This window comes from Caenorhabditis remanei, chromosome V (genome assembly GCF_010183535.1).
Source record: "Caenorhabditis remanei strain PX506 chromosome V, whole genome shotgun sequence".
In the NCBI taxonomy this organism is placed as follows: Eukaryota; Metazoa; Nematoda; class Chromadorea; order Rhabditida; family Rhabditidae; genus Caenorhabditis; species Caenorhabditis remanei.
In genome coordinates this window covers 12,241,404-12,259,290 of record NC_071332.1, presented here as the reverse complement: position 1 = coordinate 12,259,290, position 17,887 = coordinate 12,241,404, and the positions used below count along the sequence as shown (strand labels likewise).

At 35.7% G+C, this 17,887-nt stretch overlaps 7 protein-coding genes across 7 annotated transcripts; all 7 read left to right on the top strand.

Moving 5' to 3' along the window:
• Positions 1-45: 45 nt before the first annotated feature.
• Positions 46-3,321, top strand: GCK72_019282 (uncharacterized protein; the record flags this gene model as incomplete). The annotated part of the gene is made up of 12 exons (XM_053732955.1): positions 46-96; positions 144-287; positions 377-472; positions 565-729; positions 774-863; positions 906-1,023; positions 1,068-1,195; positions 1,551-1,696; positions 2,415-2,514; positions 2,667-2,783; positions 2,830-2,931; positions 2,992-3,321. 12 exons carry the CDS (start codon positions 46-48, stop codon positions 3,319-3,321), a joined length of 1,587 nt encoding a protein of 528 aa, XP_053581868.1.
• Positions 3,322-4,934: 1,613 nt separating this feature from the next.
• On the top strand, positions 4,935-6,239 carry GCK72_019281 (uncharacterized protein; the record flags this gene model as incomplete). The annotated part of the gene is made up of 5 exons (XM_003115434.2): positions 4,935-5,183; positions 5,231-5,337; positions 5,383-5,587; positions 5,720-5,908; positions 5,967-6,239. 5 exons carry the CDS (start codon positions 4,935-4,937, stop codon positions 6,237-6,239), a joined length of 1,023 nt encoding a protein of 340 aa, XP_003115482.2.
• A 3,084-nt stretch (positions 6,240-9,323) lies between these two features.
• Positions 9,324-10,508, top strand: GCK72_019280 (uncharacterized protein; the record flags this gene model as incomplete). The annotated part of the gene is made up of 7 exons (XM_003115678.2): positions 9,324-9,377; positions 9,427-9,593; positions 9,651-9,738; positions 9,787-9,903; positions 9,948-10,049; positions 10,093-10,188; positions 10,239-10,508. The coding sequence occupies 7 exons, from the start codon at positions 9,324-9,326 to the stop codon at positions 10,506-10,508; spliced, it is 894 nt and encodes a 297-aa protein (XP_003115726.2).
• A 617-nt stretch (positions 10,509-11,125) lies between these two features.
• On the top strand, positions 11,126-12,326 carry GCK72_019279 (uncharacterized protein; the record flags this gene model as incomplete). Its single annotated transcript, XM_053732954.1, has 6 exons — positions 11,126-11,142; positions 11,185-11,479; positions 11,523-11,720; positions 11,769-11,921; positions 11,966-12,084; positions 12,131-12,326. 6 exons carry the CDS (start codon positions 11,126-11,128, stop codon positions 12,324-12,326), a joined length of 978 nt encoding a protein of 325 aa, XP_053581867.1.
• A 557-nt stretch (positions 12,327-12,883) lies between these two features.
• On the top strand, positions 12,884-14,133 carry GCK72_019278 (uncharacterized protein; the record flags this gene model as incomplete). Its single annotated transcript, XM_053732953.1, has 6 exons — positions 12,884-12,964; positions 13,011-13,177; positions 13,282-13,369; positions 13,414-13,530; positions 13,721-13,816; positions 13,867-14,133. The coding sequence occupies 6 exons, from the start codon at positions 12,884-12,886 to the stop codon at positions 14,131-14,133; spliced, it is 816 nt and encodes a 271-aa protein (XP_053581866.1).
• Positions 14,134-14,538: 405 nt separating this feature from the next.
• On the top strand, positions 14,539-15,047 carry GCK72_019277 (uncharacterized protein; the record flags this gene model as incomplete). Its single annotated transcript, XM_003115667.2, has 2 exons — positions 14,539-14,845; positions 14,953-15,047. 2 exons carry the CDS (start codon positions 14,539-14,541, stop codon positions 15,045-15,047), a joined length of 402 nt encoding a protein of 133 aa, XP_003115715.2.
• Positions 15,048-16,157: 1,110 nt separating this feature from the next.
• On the top strand, positions 16,158-17,635 carry GCK72_019276 (uncharacterized protein; the record flags this gene model as incomplete). The annotated part of the gene is made up of 6 exons (XM_003115574.2): positions 16,158-16,339; positions 16,560-16,647; positions 16,737-16,853; positions 16,912-17,013; positions 17,099-17,194; positions 17,357-17,635. 6 exons carry the CDS (start codon positions 16,158-16,160, stop codon positions 17,633-17,635), a joined length of 864 nt encoding a protein of 287 aa, XP_003115622.2.
• Between the last annotated feature and the right edge of the window lie 252 nt (positions 17,636-17,887).

The following is a 17,887-nucleotide window of genomic DNA, read 5'->3' as shown; positions in this document are numbered from 1 at the left end:
CATCTCGAAAAACTAGTTTTCAATAATTCAAAATTTCAGACAATAATGCATTTGATTCCAAACTGTTTTTTGCTCCTTTTCCTGATAAAAACATCGGTAACGTGGAAGTTAGCTCCAAAAGTTTAAAGAAATTAGTCTTGCAGGAGTCAAAAGTAAAAATCAATTTGATGACTGGAACATTAGTTCACAATCTGAACTGTGATGATCTCTCCAAAAGTTTGGATGACTTATCACAGAATAAGGTCTTGAGTTGTGCAGCTCTGTGTGGAAATAATGAAACCTGCGAAGTGAGTTTCAATTTTTTGATTATATAGAACACAGTTTGAATACGGTAGAATATCTGACTGGTATTTCATATATCTAACTGGTGTTTCAGCTATTTTACTGGAAGCAGGAAACATGTTTTATCTGTCCATATGGGAATGTAGAAACGGTGGAAGTAAACGAAGATGGTTTTCCAATCGGGATCAAAGTGAGTTGAACACAGTGAGATTAATCGATGGTACATGAATAAAAAGCAAAAATAGAAACAAAGTTTGGCTCGTTCTTTATTATCCATTTCAGTCCCAACCAGAAGATGAACCCGTTTGTCCAACATCAAATATCACTTTGCCTGTAAGATTGTCTACATTTTCAAATTATTCAAGTACTTCACCACATTTCAATTTTTCCTCTCTGGTTAGCTCTACAACAACCGCTCTTAAAACCACAGCAAGATTAACATTCAAGGTAAGTTAAACTCATCCCCATGAGGTATCAGTGCACATCTTTAGGCAACAACAACTAAACGTACCACACCTGTCCCCGTGTGCCGGGAAAACTATGCTCATTTCTTAAGAGGAACTGCCGACTACTGTATTGGAGTTAGTTTTTTTAGTTATAAAAACTAGTGAGGAGTTTCCCAGATTGAAGTCAGTCAAACACTTTCTACAATAACTAAAGATCAAGGAATCGAGTTGTGTGAGAAAGTCGGGGGGAGAATAACGGGACCAAATACGATACAAGAACGAGATTTTCTGAGAGGTTGGTCAAGCAAGCAAACCCTAATTGACATACATATATTTCAGACACGACTACTCAAATCTTTGGAAATCGACTATCTCCATACGGAGTTGGAGTTTGGATCGATGGATCACGAACAGAGGAATGTGATGGAGGGAATGCGATTTTTATTTCGACTTGTAGTAACATAACGGTATCACTCCTTCCATTAGCTAGGGAAGTGGGCCGGGTAGCAGTGGGCTTTAGATATGGAACATATATCATTCGAAAGCTGAAACCGTGCAACAAACAAATATGTTATTTGAAATTGCCCAAGCCCATGTGGATTGAGAAATCCAGGTAACAAGCCATGGGTCGACGCAGAATTTCATGACGTGAAATGAATTTTCTTGTGAGTCGGTCTGAAAATCTACATTGGGCATTTTAAAATTTCATATTCGTTCATGATATATTCAGAGCTTTCGAATGATATAAATCTCATGTCAAAAGCCCACTGCGACTCCGCGCACTTCTCTAGTAAGCGTACATTAGTGACAAGTTAATTACAGGCGTTCACATTTTCCGATTCAACGTTGAAAGACCGTTTCGGATACATGTTCATAACAGGCCAACCAGATGGAGCATACTCTTCGCAGAATTGTCTTCAACTTATGGTTACAACGAACAATATAAATGGATTAGTAGATGACCTACAGTGAGTGGAAGTTATGATATCAGTTGGAAATCATTTATTTAAGGTGTATATCTATTTTTGGCTACGGTGTTTACAGTCGAGCAATTGCATGTGGAAAATCTGCAGTTTGAAAATCGGAAGGAATGTGGTTTTAAATTTGGTTGAAAATTGTATGAACGCTGAAAAGTTCCGAAACTTTCTGTGATAAAGAAAAGAATAAATACACTAGAAATGTTAAAGAACAAATTTTATCGCAGTATCTCTGTTTAAACTCAAAGATCCGGTTGTATCATAGAGACCAATCGAAGGAAAACGTCGACATGTCTATGAAATGCGTCAATTCATATTGAAAGAAAAACGAATGAAAACAGTTTAATGAAAAATAATGAGCACGATGGGGAATTCAAACAAGTTCCTCGGCATCTATCAGATGGACATGGGATACTTTTTCAGTTAATTTTATATATGTATATAAGTTGGTTTCATCATTATACTCCTCAAATTTTTGGTTTTTTAGCATTTATTGTAAATCCATATTTCGTTTATCTGATATTCACGGAGAAGGTCAACTTGGGAAACTATCGATATTTGTTCTCATATTTCGCACTTTTCAACATATTTCATTCATTGATGGACATTTTTGTGCCTATCGTAAGTTCATGGTGGTGGCTAGAGTTTGTAAGAGATAAACTTTTCAGGGAGTTCATGGATTTCGCTATTGTTTTTTGATATTTCTCAGCGACGGGTGGCTATTCAAACAATCTGAATTAGGAATGCTCCTACTTGCCTTGAGATGCTCGCTGATTGGATGCACCTACGCAGTTCTAATCAGCCATTTCGTATATCGATATCTTACTGTCAAAGGGAGCTCTTTAACTCAAAAATACTTTCCAATATACATGATTGCATCATTTTTTCTGTGTGCTTCCTTTTCTATATTTTGGATTGGGGTTGGTTGAATACGTTGTTTGATCTTATGCTTCTGTTTCAGATAGCCTATATAGTTGCAGTTCCGAACTTAGAAACTCGGAAGTACATCCAAGAAGATTTTCTAGAACTTTATGAAGCCGATTCTTTGAAATTAAACTTTTTTGCTTTGATGTATAAAGTGAGTTTCTACAAATAAATGTAGCTCTCAGCAGTTATTTTTTCAGGAAGCTCCGCTTGAAATATTGATAAAATCTTGGTTCGGAGCAATTGCAGGAACTACAGTATCGGTGGGGTCAATTTCAATTTTTATGACATTCTCTTATTTGGTGAGTAGTCAGATGTGTATCCAATCGAACATCTCATAAGCCCATTTTATTCCTTTCCAGATAATGAAACATCTAAAACAAAAGCAACTTGGAATGAGTGAGAAAACAGCAAAACTACAACGAGAGCTGTTTCGTGCTCTGATTGTCCAAACTGCAGTCCCAATATGCCTGAGTTTTGCTCCCTGTATGTTGAGTTGGTACACCCCAATGTTTAATATGAAACTTGGAAAATGGTTGAATTACACTGGAGCAGTTCCATTGTCTGCCTTCCCATTCATTGATCCTCTGGCTGTTATTTTGTGTTTACCTGGATTGAGAAGAAGAATATTTGGAAAGGGGAAAGCTAGAATTTCAAGTCTTGCTGTTATTGGAATAAATAAATTGTTTTGATTGTTAGAAGTATGATGGCTGACTTCAAATAATTTACAGACATAACAGTTCTTTGAAATCAGAATCCCTTAGTGACTACCGTCGGGATTTGATGACCTCAAGAACGTTTCCTGATTTTAAATTATCTGCGTAGTCTATTTTTTCCGTTTCTCTCTTAAACTGCTTTCACACTTTCAATAACTTGTTTCTCTACAATTTCTCGAATTTTTGCTAACTAGGGAAGGATCCCAAGTCAAGATGGAGTTACATGTCAAGATATATATCACTAGAATCGAAATTTTGCGCTGATTTCAAATCTGTATTCCAATTTTGCCAAACGATCTGGTGAAAAAAAGTTATTTGCGATTTTGTGGATTCCCAGTGCAAAAATTACCATTTTCAAGACACCCAAAATTAACGTTTTGCTCATTTTTTTCAAATTTTTTTGTTTTGTACGTATGACCACGGATGTAAAGATGGCATAGTTTGATTTCAGAATTTATTTTCAGAAAAATTTTTGTGACGTTTCTTAAATTTTCAAAAATGACCCATCTACAAAAAATTTGTCTGAAAATTTTCTGAAGTTCCAACACGAACAATACAATTTACATGATTGGAACTGCACGTACAACACAAAAAAATTTGAAAAAAATGAGTAAAACGTTAATTTTGGGTGTCTTGAAAATGGTAATTTTTGCACTGGGAAGCCACAAAATCGCAAATAACTTTTTTTCACCAGATCGTTTAGCAAAATTGGAATACAGATTTGAAATCAGCGCAAAATTTCGATTCTAGTGATATATATCTTGACATGTAACTCCATCTTGACTCGGGATCCTTCCCTAGTAAAGCAACTGATAGGTTTTCGTCCCTACCTTCCATTACGAACTCCATATTTGGACTTATTTTTTGACTCAGATGTGTTGACGATTATTTTTGTTCAGATATATGAACAGTCATCCGTACGTATTTCAGATCGCTCAAATCATTTTCAAAACACAACATTTGTATTATGTATTCCAAAGCTGATGAATAACACACTCGATCAGAACTCACTGGTTTCTTCGTTTAATGGACAGCATATAATTTTTTAAACTCAGATTTTAAAGATGAACACTTACTTAGAAAATTTTGATCCCTTGATTATGTGCTCTAGTGATTTTGATATCTCAATAGTTCATCAACCGATTCCCGTAGATTTCTGAACACCAGATTCCATTAGTCTAATAATGAAATAACAATAATTTCCAAACATTTTGAGCATTACACGGGTCCAATTTCGTGTATTTTTCTTCCTCATTACCTTCTGAAACATCAATTATTCTCTTGATGACTCATTTTTAAGTCAGATAAATTTGTATTTTTTCTACTTGCCTGATCTTACACAAAGTCCAAAAACCCTCATCCGGATGACTAGTTCGGTCTATTCCTAAGTGTTCATTAATCACGTTCACCCACTTCTTACGTACCTTATTTTCTTATTTTCAGCCGAGAGAGATACAAATTAATCTTTCCACTTATTCTGACTACATTTGGAGGTTCTAGCGGTATAAATACTTGAGATAACATATTATTCGCGCTGAAAATGTTAGCTTAAAATTGAATTTCATCAAAATATTTTCAGTTAAAGAGTAATGTACATCCACTGGTCCCATCACTACCTCCCCAAACTTTTTGGAATTCTCTCATTCGTTTTCAATCCACTTTTCATGTGGCTGATATTGAGTGAAAAGAAGACTTCAATCGGGAAATATCGATATCTTTTGATTGGTTTTGCAATTTTTGACATGGTTTATTCTTCCGTAGAATTGATTGTTCCCGTTTCAATTCATGGAACTGGAGCAGCTTTTGTTATTTATTTGGCTGATGGTCCGTTTTTTGGGGTGAGTTCTCTATTAGTTGATGGTTATAAACTCAACGTTATTTTCAGACAGGACACCTCGGACAGCTAGCCGTTTCCATCAGATGTGGATGTATTTCGTTGTCCTATGGAATCTTGGTCATTCATTTCATCTACCGATATTTTGTGCTGTTCAAGTGTGTTTCCTTTCTTTGAATTTTTACGAATCTTTACTTTTTCAGCACTCACATCATCGATTTGTTGCTTCGACCATCTGGACTTTTCGGATTATTTGTATTTTTCATTATTCATGGAGTCGCTTGGAGTACTGTTTGTGAGATGTTTCTTTATGGAGACAAAGAAGTTTACGACTATATTTATGAGGCATTTAAGAAAGATTACAATGTGGATTCTCATGATTTGTCTATGCTGATGGCATTGTTCTTTGTAAGTTTGAGTGTGTAAAATAACGAGTTATAGTCTCCAGTAAAATAGTTTAAACTTTCGGTCTGTAAAAAAACAAACTCAATTGATTCTTTTGATCTGATCAAATGAACTTCAAATCAAAGTTCATTTCAGGATGCGAGTCCCGAAATAAAAAGAAGAAGTTGGATGGGAATTCTAATCCTAACTGGAATATCCACTTATGCAGTCTCTTTATACATTATTCTCGGATGGCAGATTATGAAAAAACTGGCAGATAACCCAGGTGTATCAAAAACAACTCAAAAGCTACACAGACAACTTTTCAAAGCGTTGGCTGTTCAGGTTAGTGATATTCAGAGTATCAATGCTTTTCGAGTTTATCGAAGATAATAAATTTCAGACTTTCATTCCGATTTGCATAAGTTTTTCGCCTTGTATGGTGGCTTGGTATGGACCAGTTATCGGATTGGATCTTGGAATGTGGAATAATTATTTGGGAGTTATCGCACTTTCAGCGTTTCCAGTGTTGGACCCGTTGGCGATTATCCTCTTGTTGCCAAACTATCGTAACAAACTCTTGGGTGTTGTCAAGAAACCGATCAATTATTTCAATTCGGTAACCTCCACAGTTAGACCGAACATGGATAGTTCGGCGGCTACTCAAGTGTACTAATTGGATCTCTTTCAAATTCAGAATAAATTATTTTTGGGGAACAACATTCTCAAATCTCTAGGCAGATGATGCAATATAAGGCAGGCCAAATTTCAAAATTTCAAAATTTGAAAAAAAATAAACGCGTTCAATGGCGAAAACGTAATTTTCTCACAGAAAACCTCAAATCACGTGTTTTCTAAATTATTATAAGATAATTCTCTTAATTTTTGATTCGCTATTTCATTTATTGAAATAGTGGGAGAAATGATTTTTTGCTCTATTAAATTAAATTTATTTCGTTTTAGTTTCGATTGAAATTATAATAACGTGACCTTCAACATTTCATTTATTCAAAACACATCCACAGAATAGTCTCCAGAGGAAAAAATTTGAACAGAAATGAGAAAATAAACAAAATCACAGAAAAGACTCAAGGGTCAATTCTGTTGAAAATTACAAAAAAGTGAAGACATTAAAAAAAACGTGAACCAGAAAGGAGTTTTCACAGATTTTCCTCATGAGGGAAATCTGTGAAATTACAAAATCTATTGAAAAGGAAAAATATAACGTGAACTTTGGTATCCGATATTGATAATATCCACGTAGAGCTCATCGGAATTTTCTTATCGGAGTCAAAAAATAGATAGGTCCGAATCCTTGATTAATCTCAGACAACTGCATCCGAGTGGTCTAATCTGGAAATTGATAATTAAAATCTGTCGATTTCTAAAATGACTCACTTTTTGAAACTTGGGATATTCAGCTTTCTCCCAAATAAAAATATAAAGAATCCACTGGTAAATATATTTCAAGATAAAGTTACTTCTGAAATCATCTGAAATTTATGCTCCTCACCTTCTTTTTATCATCTGTCAGACAGAACTGTTAAAATACAAACTCACACTACCAGAAAAAGTTGGAATGGATTGAAAATATATTATTTGGGGCATTTTTTTCGAATTTACGTGACTTTTTGTCCGTTGTTAAAGGGGGACTGAAGTATTCCAAAAATCGAGATTTTTTTATATGGATCGACTCAGAATTTTATAGAAAAGAGAAAAGTCTCTTGGAGCCAGGTCCGAAAATCAGTCTAAAGCGAGTTATGAGGTCTCAAAGTGTCAAAAAAGGGTCTCTCGCATGGAATTTTTTCATTGTATTTCAACGTAAAATTCTCTCGCCGTGCAGAGGAAGAATGTGAAAATTGAGAGAATAATGCCGTGAACTCTCTTATATCAACTTTCCCTCATGTTCAATTGAGGAAGTGCCTCCATGATTATGAAGTCATTGGTTGGAATTGACCTTGATAACTCAACAGACCGACTGTGACGTAGAAAAACAACAATTTTTACGAAAAAAAAACTAAAGATAACGTTCAGGGATTAGACTGTGCATACAATCTCTCTTTCTGCTCCAGCTCTTGCATCTAGTTCAGATTGTTCAGTGTCCGTTATCTGAACGTATTCCGACGCGTCTTTCTCCTTTGCCATTTGAAGAATTGTGAATCTCCACTCATTTTTTGGAGCAGTTTTTCGTGATCTCCAAACGATTGACTTTTTGGTCATATAAAAGTAAGAAACTTTTGCTTCCACTTTACGGAGACCATTCGATTCATCTATTTGTAATAGATGCAAGCCCCCTTATTCACAGTAATCATTCACAGTGATCAATCACAGTGATGATATTGTTCAGTTGAGTTATCAAGGTCAATTCCAACCAATGACTTCATAATCATGGAGGCACTTCCTCAATTGAACATGAGGGAAAGTTGATATAAGAGAGTTCACGGCATTATTCTCTCAATTTTCACATTTTTCCTCTGCACGGCGAGAGAATTTTACGTTGAAATACAATGAAAAAATTCCATGCGAGAGACCCTTTTTTGACACTTTGAGACCTCATAACTCGCTTTAGACTGATTTTCGGACCTGGCTCCAAGAGACTTTTCTCTTTTCTATAAAATTCTGAGTCGATCCATATAAAAAAATCTCGATTTTTGGAATACTTCAGTCCCCCTTTAAGAATTCATTCCAACTTTTTCTGGTAGTGTGAGTTTGTATGTTTAATGGTTCTGTCTGACAGATGATAAAAAGAAGGTGAGGAGTATAAATTTCAGATGATTGCAGAAGTTACTTTAACTTGAACTATATTTACCAGTGGATTCTTTATATTTTTATTTGGGAGCAAGCTGAAAATCTCAAATTTCGAAAGGTGAGTGATTTAAGAAATCAACAGATTTCAATTATCAATTTTCAGATTAGACCACTAGGATGCAGTTGTCTGAAATTAATCAAGGATTTCGACCTATCTATTTTTGAAGAAAACTCCGATGATAAGAAAATTCCGATAAGCTCTACGTGGATGTTATCAAATATCGGATACCAAAGTTCACGTTATATTTTTCCTTTTCAATAGATTTTGTAATTTCACAGATTTGCCTCATGAGGAAAATCTGTGAAAATTCTTTCTGGTTCACGTTTTTTAAAACGTCTTCATTTTTTTGTAGTTTTCCACAGAATTGACCCTTGAGTCTTTTCTGTGATTTTATTTTTTCTTTCATCTTAATAAATAAGGTCACGTAAATATAACTTCAATTTAAAAACAAAACAAGAAGAATTGGAAGAAATAACCATAAAAATAAAGTGACTTTTTCAGGGGCCGCTCGGTAAATTTCACATTTAAAAATTCATGTTTTTTGACGTTAGAAAATCTGTGAAAGCTCGTTTTTCAAGCATAGTTCAACGTATCACGTGAATAAAATTAAATTTTCAAATTTGGCCTGTCTTATATTCTTGCATACCCACAAACTTTCTATCCCAAACATCATACAATGATGTGTCTAATGAAGAACTTGTCTACCTTTCCCATATTATACCACAAACCTCAGTTCTATCCCAAGGGATTTTATCAATCCAACACATGTATTGATAACAATATTCATTCTGAATAGCCTCACGTCTCCTAAACATGATATACATAAATTGGTACCATCAAAACTTTCCACGTATTTTGGGAGCTTTCAGTTTCCTAATCAACCCAATATTCATCTATTTAGTTATCACAAAGACCAAGTCACAAGTCGGAAGCTATAAAAACCTTTTGATTATGTTCTCGATTTTCGATATCTTATATTCGATATCTGAAATTTTAACACCTTTGGTAACTTCAGGAATTGTAAAAAGAAGATGAAACAGCTGAAGTATTTCAGGGAGTGCAAGGAAACAAACATGGATTTGTTGTATTTATTTCTGAAGGATTGTTCTTCAATCATCCAGAAATTGGACAACGGGCAATGTCGATTCGTTGTGGATTCGTTTCTATCAGTTACGCTCTGCTGATAATTCATTTCGTGTATCGGTACTTGGCATTGTTTTTGTAAGTCATTATGGAAGACAGATAAACATATTGGATCACTATTTTTATTCTTTACAGTCCTCAAAAACTTCATTTATTTTTTAAACCTATCGGTATAACACTGTTGACTACGTTCTTATTGTTACACGGGTCTTCGTGGACACTGGTAATCTCAAATGACTCTTTCAAGTCTTTTTCCAAATAAAACTTTCAGATCTGTCAAAACTGTATAGGAGCTGATGAAGAAATTCGGAAGATAGTATCCAAATGTTTCATAAAAGAATATGGTGTTGGCACTGACGGAGTTCCTATGTTGGCAGCTTTATATTGGGTTTGTCTTCCAACTGATTCACGACAACACCGTATGGTTTTCAGGGTGTCCGTCCTGGAATTCAATTTCGCAGTTGGCTCGGAATCACCTTGCTCACTATAATTTCTTGGTATTCCATGAGTGTATATTTTATTTTGGGATACAAGGTTTATCATCTTTTATCACTTTTCAAAACTTAGAAATTTCCAGATTACAATGAAAATCAAAAGTATTACATTTGAACAAACGTTGAGTTCAACAAGTATAAGACTGCAACGACAACTTTTCCTAACTTTAGTTGTTCAAGTGAGTCAGAATCAGTTCTGGCATTGACCTAAAAACCTTCTTTGTTTCAGACTTGCATCCCCATCATTGCCAGTTTCCTACCTACAGTAATCTCTTGGTATGCTCCAATATTTGATATAAACATCGGATGGTGGAATACAAATGTTTCAACTGTAGCTCTAGCTGCATTCCCGTGTATCGACCCACTTGCAATCATTATTCTTGTGCCAAACTATCGAAATGCACTGCTCAGAAGAAATGGCGTGATATCTGAAGGACACACTTCAGGGAATATTGTTCCGCCGAATAGTAATGTCATGTTCGAGAGACGGGTACGATAAAAGTTCTGATAAATGTCTATTGTTTTTTCATTGGAGTGAATCGGACTATGAATGAATATTTGTGAGGGATAAATGTTACCTTGATGATATAAAAAAAACAAAAGAGAAATCCGTCGAGCAGGGTTCGAACCAGCGATCTAAAGATATCCAATGACTCTACAGTTCTCCGCGACGGTACGTTTGCAGTGTTCTCATCGGAAAATAAAATGAAATCGAGAAAATAATATAATAGTTGTTATATTGATAATTAATTTAAAGATAAACAATGTTGGTGTTTCTGAAGATCGAAGCCCGACATTTTTTCAAAGCGTTGGTGAAACTCGGAAATCCCTGAAATACAAAAACCCGAGACCGTGGAAAGAGAAGTGTCAGTTTCCTACCTACAGTAATTTCATGGTATTTCTTCCATTTGATGACTACGTACAGGTTTTCATGAGCGAATGCACCATTTCTTCACTACAAAACAAGTTTAAAATGAAACTGAACGTGAACTGACTAAACATGTGTGAGAACCAAAACTTCAAAAACTTCACGTCCAATGGTTTCGAGTGTTCCTTCCATTTCTCAATTATCAAACTCGTACTACAATACTTACAACAAATTCGATTTGAAACATCATGTCGGCTGAACTATTGTAAGAGAAACTCTCGTGGATTCTCGAAATGTTCGATTCCAGAAACTTGTCTCGGGAGAAAAAACGCGCGTTCCGTGCCGGCAAATTTCCGGAAGACATCATCACGAAAGACATGATTCGAGAAGTGACATGCACTATAGACTGTTGCCCAGGAACTCCGAATTACAAAGAATTTAAAGTTACCGAAGGAATGTTGTTCACTCGTGTGCCCCTGTCAATGTCCCCTCCTATTGAGTACTGTGATCATCTACTGAAAATAAACGGAAAGTCGGTGACAAAAAAGAGAGAGATGCAAGAAGAATTGTATAAGCTGGCGAAGACAAACAAACCACATTATGTCAGTTTGTCTAGAATAGTTCGAAAACATTTGTAAATTTCAGCTGACTCTCACAGTTCGTCGTATAATTAGTGTTGAGAGACTGAATCCTCGAGACGTTCCAAGCAACGCCTCCATCAAAAAACCCGATTCAAAAGATATGAACCAAAAACCAAACAGTGGATACGTCTACTTCAAAGTCGTGCTTATCTACTTTCCACGTAGTAAACTGGGTATCAATGTGAAGTCGTATGCCAACGTGGTATTTCATCCCTCGAATGCGTTCTTTTAATACTTTTTATGTTTGTAGGTCTACGTGGAGTCTACTGACAACTCCTGGGGCTCAACTACTCGTCGCTTTCTCTATCTTGGAGATTCTATTCTGAAAATTGATGACACAGAGATCTACGATGTTCAAGCTACTCAAAACGCCATAAGAAGCGGTTTTCAGAAAAATGGAATTGTAAAAAGAAATAGTTCGGTTTCATTAAAAACTGGTTTTTTCAGATAACCATGATTATTGAAAGAGCAAAGGGCCAGACTGCTTGTAATTTTACACATGGCGTTTTAAAATTTGCAAAGCCATTGGATCCACGTATGCCACAGGATGCATTGTTGAAATGCAGGTCCGTAACAGCTAGATGTTTCATTCTTTTCGAAATTTATTTCCAGAGAACAACTGGCTCACTACGAAAAGAATGGATTCTCCGAACCAGATCCAATTTTCAAAGGACACACTAAAGATTATAGTACTGCTTCTCGCGCCGTTGTGACGGAAACTGTTGAAATGAAACAAATTCTTCAAGAACATTATGATCCGGAAATCCTGAAATCTGTCTCAACCATGTATGATTTTGATTTAAAATGAAGTTTCAGTGTTGTATTCTGAATATTTCAAAAAAAGTCGGGTTCCAGAAGATAATAACGTCTTTGTCAATATATTGTTTCGAGACTAAATACCAATCAGCTTGTATTTTTAGAAGCTACTTATCAATTCAGATCTCGCAATTTCAAACTTTGCTCGTTTCAATGATCTCATTCATTTGAAAGATCAGTGCAAACTGAAAACATCTTTGTCATTTCTTGAGTCATCATTGAATAAAAGAACAATAGAAAGCACTTTTACATTTTATGGAAACGATGAAAAACAGGTATTATTCAACCTTAAATCCTAACCCCTAAGGCTTGTTTTCATGTCTGCAAATCACGAATAAAAGGAAATCTTTTCTACTTTTTCCTTATTTCACTGATCTTAATCAAATATTATCTCGGCACGTCAACAACAACCAGACTACAGTAGTCGCCATCGTAAAAATGATCTACATCAGTTGGTACCATCAAAACTTTCCTCGTATTTTTGGAGTGTTCAGCTACATTATCAACCCAATATTCATATATTTGGCCCTTACAAAATCTAAAACTCAAATGGGAAACTATCGGTTTCTGTTGGTTGCATTTGCAGTTTTCGATTTGTTTTATTCAACAAACGAGTTCTTGACTCCATTGGTAAGTTAGCTAGCCGAAATTACAGACTTTTCAATTGCTGCTTCAGGCAGTCACCGGCAACTCTCATGGATTCGTAGTCTTCTTAACAGAAGGTCCGTTCTTCGATCATCCGGAAATTGGCGCTCATGCAATTTCAAACAGATGTGGATTTATTTCACTCAGTTACGCTCTACTCATTATTCATTTCGTTTACAGATACATTGCCCTCTTCCAGTGAGTTTATCGAATTGAATACTAATCGATAGTCCAGAGCAATTATGTATTTAAAATACAGATAATGAGAACTTATATTCAGAACCCTTCTGATTATATTGCAGCCCTGAATTACATAATAAGTTCTTCCATCCTGTTGGAGTTCTGATCTACGCATTATTCTTATTTATTCATGGAGCGTCATGGTCTATCGTAAGTTCGTTTTCCTTATGTACTCCTTGTAATAATTGATTCAGATATGTCAACAATGTTTATCTGGAAATGACGAAATCCGAGAATTGATTCGAGATGAGTTTATGGAAGAGTATCATGCAGACACAAGAAATGTTCCTATGTTAGCTGCTCTGTATTGGGTAACATACTCCTCACTACAGTCTGCAACTCGTTTTTGGTTTCAGAACGCTCCTTACTACATCCAATTTCGAAGTTGGCTGGGTATTGGCCTTCTTACAGTAATTTCATTTTACGCAATGACAGTTTATTTTGTTTTGGGCTACAAGGCAATTATAGCCAGAGAAGCCGAACTATTTTTTTCTATTTCAGATAATGATCAAAATCCGAGCTATGCAAGCAAGCAGCACAATGAGCAAAAATAGCATTCGTCTTCAGAAAAAGTTATTTCTTACTTTGATTATTCAGGTAAAAATATCATCGAGCTTTCATTCAAGGGCAAATCAAATTATTTCCAGACATGTATCCCAATTTTTGCCAGTTTCCTTCCTACCGTATTATCCTGGTATGCACCAATATTCGGAATAGATTTGTCTTGGTGGAACACAAATGTCGCTACAGTTGCTTTATCAGCCTTTCCATTCATTGACCCGTTGGCAGTCATTTATTTGGTTCCGAGTTATCGAAATGCAGTTTTGAGAAGAAGAGATCCGACAGTAGCGAGTGGATCGGCGACTCAAGGAAAGCATGTTTCGAAGATTGATAGCGGAGCATCAGCTAATTGATTTTTCCCTGTGACTTGATACACTTTTTAAAGTTTCCAATTATTTGCTCCTAATCTCTTATTAACACTTGATCGACCGTTAAAAGATCTGCGGTCGTTTAACTGTAATATTGCATTCCTTTTCTCAGACGAAATGTATCTTCCCATAGGTTCTGCAGGGATTCCCATTAACAGCATAGTTGTGTTGTCGTACGGAATGAATCTATGGCAGATGGAGCGTAATAAACCGTTTCTGTATAAATACACAAGACAATGAATATAATAGAGAGACGCAGAATGATGAAAGATGGTCCATGAATATAATTGGATTGACGGTAAAGAGGCCATTGTTGCATTTTGACGTGGATTTCCCCTCTGTACCTTTCTGTCGATTGTAAATCGATTTTTCTACTCATTCAAATTCAAAATGTCTCCAAAACTTTCGGAATACATAAAACTATTTTGTAAACCAAAGTCTTCAAAAGTTAAAGACGAATACAGTGATATCCCGATAAGAAAAAATGAAGATGAGTTGGAATGGGAGAAATGTGGAAAGCTTATTATGGAGCAACCCTTACTCAAGAAAGACACTCATTCATTCTACGTGGTCAACTTTTTGAATGGGAGCAGTTTCCAAGAAGAAGTCTGGTCTTTTGATACGATCTTTGATTTGAAGATGAAAATTTCGAGAAGCCAAAATTTGCCATTTTATTTGATTATTGCTTCGCAAGAAGGTTAGTTTCGTTTCATTTTCAAATGACTTTGGTGCATTCTAAATGTTTTGGTATAGATATGCTTGCCTGGCTCTCAAAATTTCCGACCTGAACGTGTTATTTTTCAGAAAGACTTCTCGACGACCATCACACTCTGGAGCACCACGGAATAGGAAGAGACTCAACAATCGACGTTTACACTCGCCCAATAATTCAAAAATGATGCTGAAATGCCACTTCCATTTTCTACTGAAAAACGTTTCTTATTTATTATAATATTCATTTTTGAAATTTATCCGGAAACCTCATCGCATACTCCAAACATTGGTTTGATATAAATTAATGAAATTTTCGTTTTCAACAGTCAATATTCTATTCGAAGAGATAACCTTCATAAACATTACACCTAGCAAGATGAAGCAGACCCCGAAGAGAAGATATGTTTTATTCTTAAAGGTTAGAATCCTTTGGTTCTGTGTTGTGCATATCGTAGGTATATTCATTAGAAATTTGATCAAAACTCGGGGAATTTTTAAAAACATCGTTTTCTTGCAATGACAACATAACAATGTATGTACCCTGAGTTCCTGTGAAGCGCGTTTGAGATCCTTTGTGTTCTGCCTTCCAGATAACTTCAACAACCAAACACTTTCTTCATGAAACCAACTAAATTCGTCCACCAAAAACCATCAGATGTGACTCAATCATTTCTGACAATTGCCAATTACTTAGTCATAAGTTGTCCCTGTGACGCAACCGTCTACTTACCTTTCAAAGTTCATAGATTTCTCCTGAACTCGAGTTTTAGCTGTCTTCTTGATGTCAAATCATCGATGACATAATCTTCTGAATGGAACTAAATTCTTTCTGTTAATCCCACTTCCTCTAGTTTAGAGTCATCACAACGAAAAAAACAAAATAAAAGGAACGGGTCTCTAACGCATGATGTCGTCTTTTTTTCTAGATTCTCCGCCTCCTTTTTTCGTCATCAAGGTTTTAATAAAAGAGTTTGTTTCTTCGATTCTCATTACCATTCTTTTTCAAAATGATCTACATCAGCTGGTATCATCAGAACCTTCCAAGAATTTTTGGGATCTTCAGTTTCATTATAAATCCTGTATTTATCTATTTGGTCATCACTAAATCGAGATCCCAAATGGGAAGCTACAAGTATTTGCTGATAGTTTTCGCAGTTTTCGATATTTTTTATTCCATTTCCGAGATTTTGACACCTATCGTAAGTGGACTGTCCGTAGAGTTGTTATGGGGAGAGACTGCAGAGAAGTCAGAGTGTCTGCATCTCTACACTCTCTCTTCTCCTTACAATGTCTCAATGGTCAAATTACAGGGAGTCACAGGGAATAAACATGGATTTGTAGTCTTCCTAACAGAGGGACCATTCTTTGACCATCCGGAATTCGGTCAACATGTAATGTCCAACCGATGTGGATTTATTTCCCTCAGCTATGCTCTTCTGATAATTCATTTTGCCTACAGATACATGGCTTTGTTCCAGTAAGTTCCTTTGTGATACTGTCCACTTCTTTCTTTGTGATACTGATACTGTAGTTTACAATCAAGTGAGAAGTACTTTGCTCTCACATGATCGAAAAGCAATGAAATATCGGAAAATTGTCTAAAACAAGTCAAACATCCTGAATTGAAAAAAATTAACGGAAAACAAATTAAGAAAACAAAAATTTTGAGTTGCAGCCACCCACATTAAGTTTTTCAGCCCAGAGAAACTTCCAATATTCTTCCGCCCAATTGGAATTGTAACTTTCATCATTTTTCTATTGGCTCATGCTGCTTCTTGGTCATTGGTCAGTTTTCGTTACCAAATTTACTTTTTTTTCTAAAATTTGATGTCTTAAAAACAAAAACACAACGTCAACAGTCATGATGTTTTCAGATTTGCCAACAATGTCTTGCTGGAAACGATGAGATTCGAGAAATAGTAGCAAACGATTTCCTGAACGATTTTGGCGCTGATTCCAGAAAAATACCAATGTTGGCTGCCTTATATTATGTAAGATTTACTTCAAAATCTTTTCGTTAGATTCGAATTATCGGATGGTCTTTTCCAGGATGCTAGCGACTACATTCGAATAAGAAGCTGGATTGGAATTTTCCTTTTGACCATCATATCGTTTTATGCAATGTCGGTTTACTTTGTGCTGGGTTTTAAGGTACTTTTTAAGAATATCGTTTTTTCGCTGAAAACGAACATTCTGAATAGAACATCCACAAAATAAATAGTGATTCATTGTTCAGATCATGCGCAAGATCTCCCACATGCAGTCGACAAACAAGCTGAGCAAAAACAGTCTCCGCCTCCAAAAGCAGCTGTTTCAAACCCTAATTATTCAGGTCAGAAACATTTCAGATACGATGAGATACGAATAATAAAATAACACACTAGGCATACATCTGACACCAGTAATATTTTTGAATAATGTATATAGGAAGTTATCTGAACTTCAAATAATTCCAAATGGAATTAATTCAAACACCTCGAAAACCTGATTTCAGACTTGCATCCCAATCATCGCCAGTTTTCTTCCCACCGTCCTGTCCTGGTATGCTCCAATTTTCGGAATAGATATGGAATGGTGGAACACGAATGTGGCTACTGTAGCTCTTGCTGCATTTCCATTCATCGACCCGTTGGCAGTCATTTATCTGATTCCAAGCTATCGAAATGCCCTTCTGAGAAGGAAAGGGCGTGCAATTGATGACAGTTCAACAGCGAAAACAAGAGCAACTTCGAAAATTCTTTCGTACACGCAGGACATTCATTCGCATCACTAAACGTTCGGATTCTTTTTGAAACTCGTTCTGATGAAACAATATAAAGTTTTTTTAAAAATAAAATAAAACTCTCATTTCAATTTTTTCTAGTTATTCCAAAACCTCTGGCATTGTGATGATACTGGAAAATATATTAATAACTTTATATATGTACATTCGGAAAGCTCGATGAATCAAACAGGCAGTTAATAGTTCAAATGAAACCAAAAAGGTATCAGTTGAGAAAAAATAAATCCTTGAGATTTGATGATA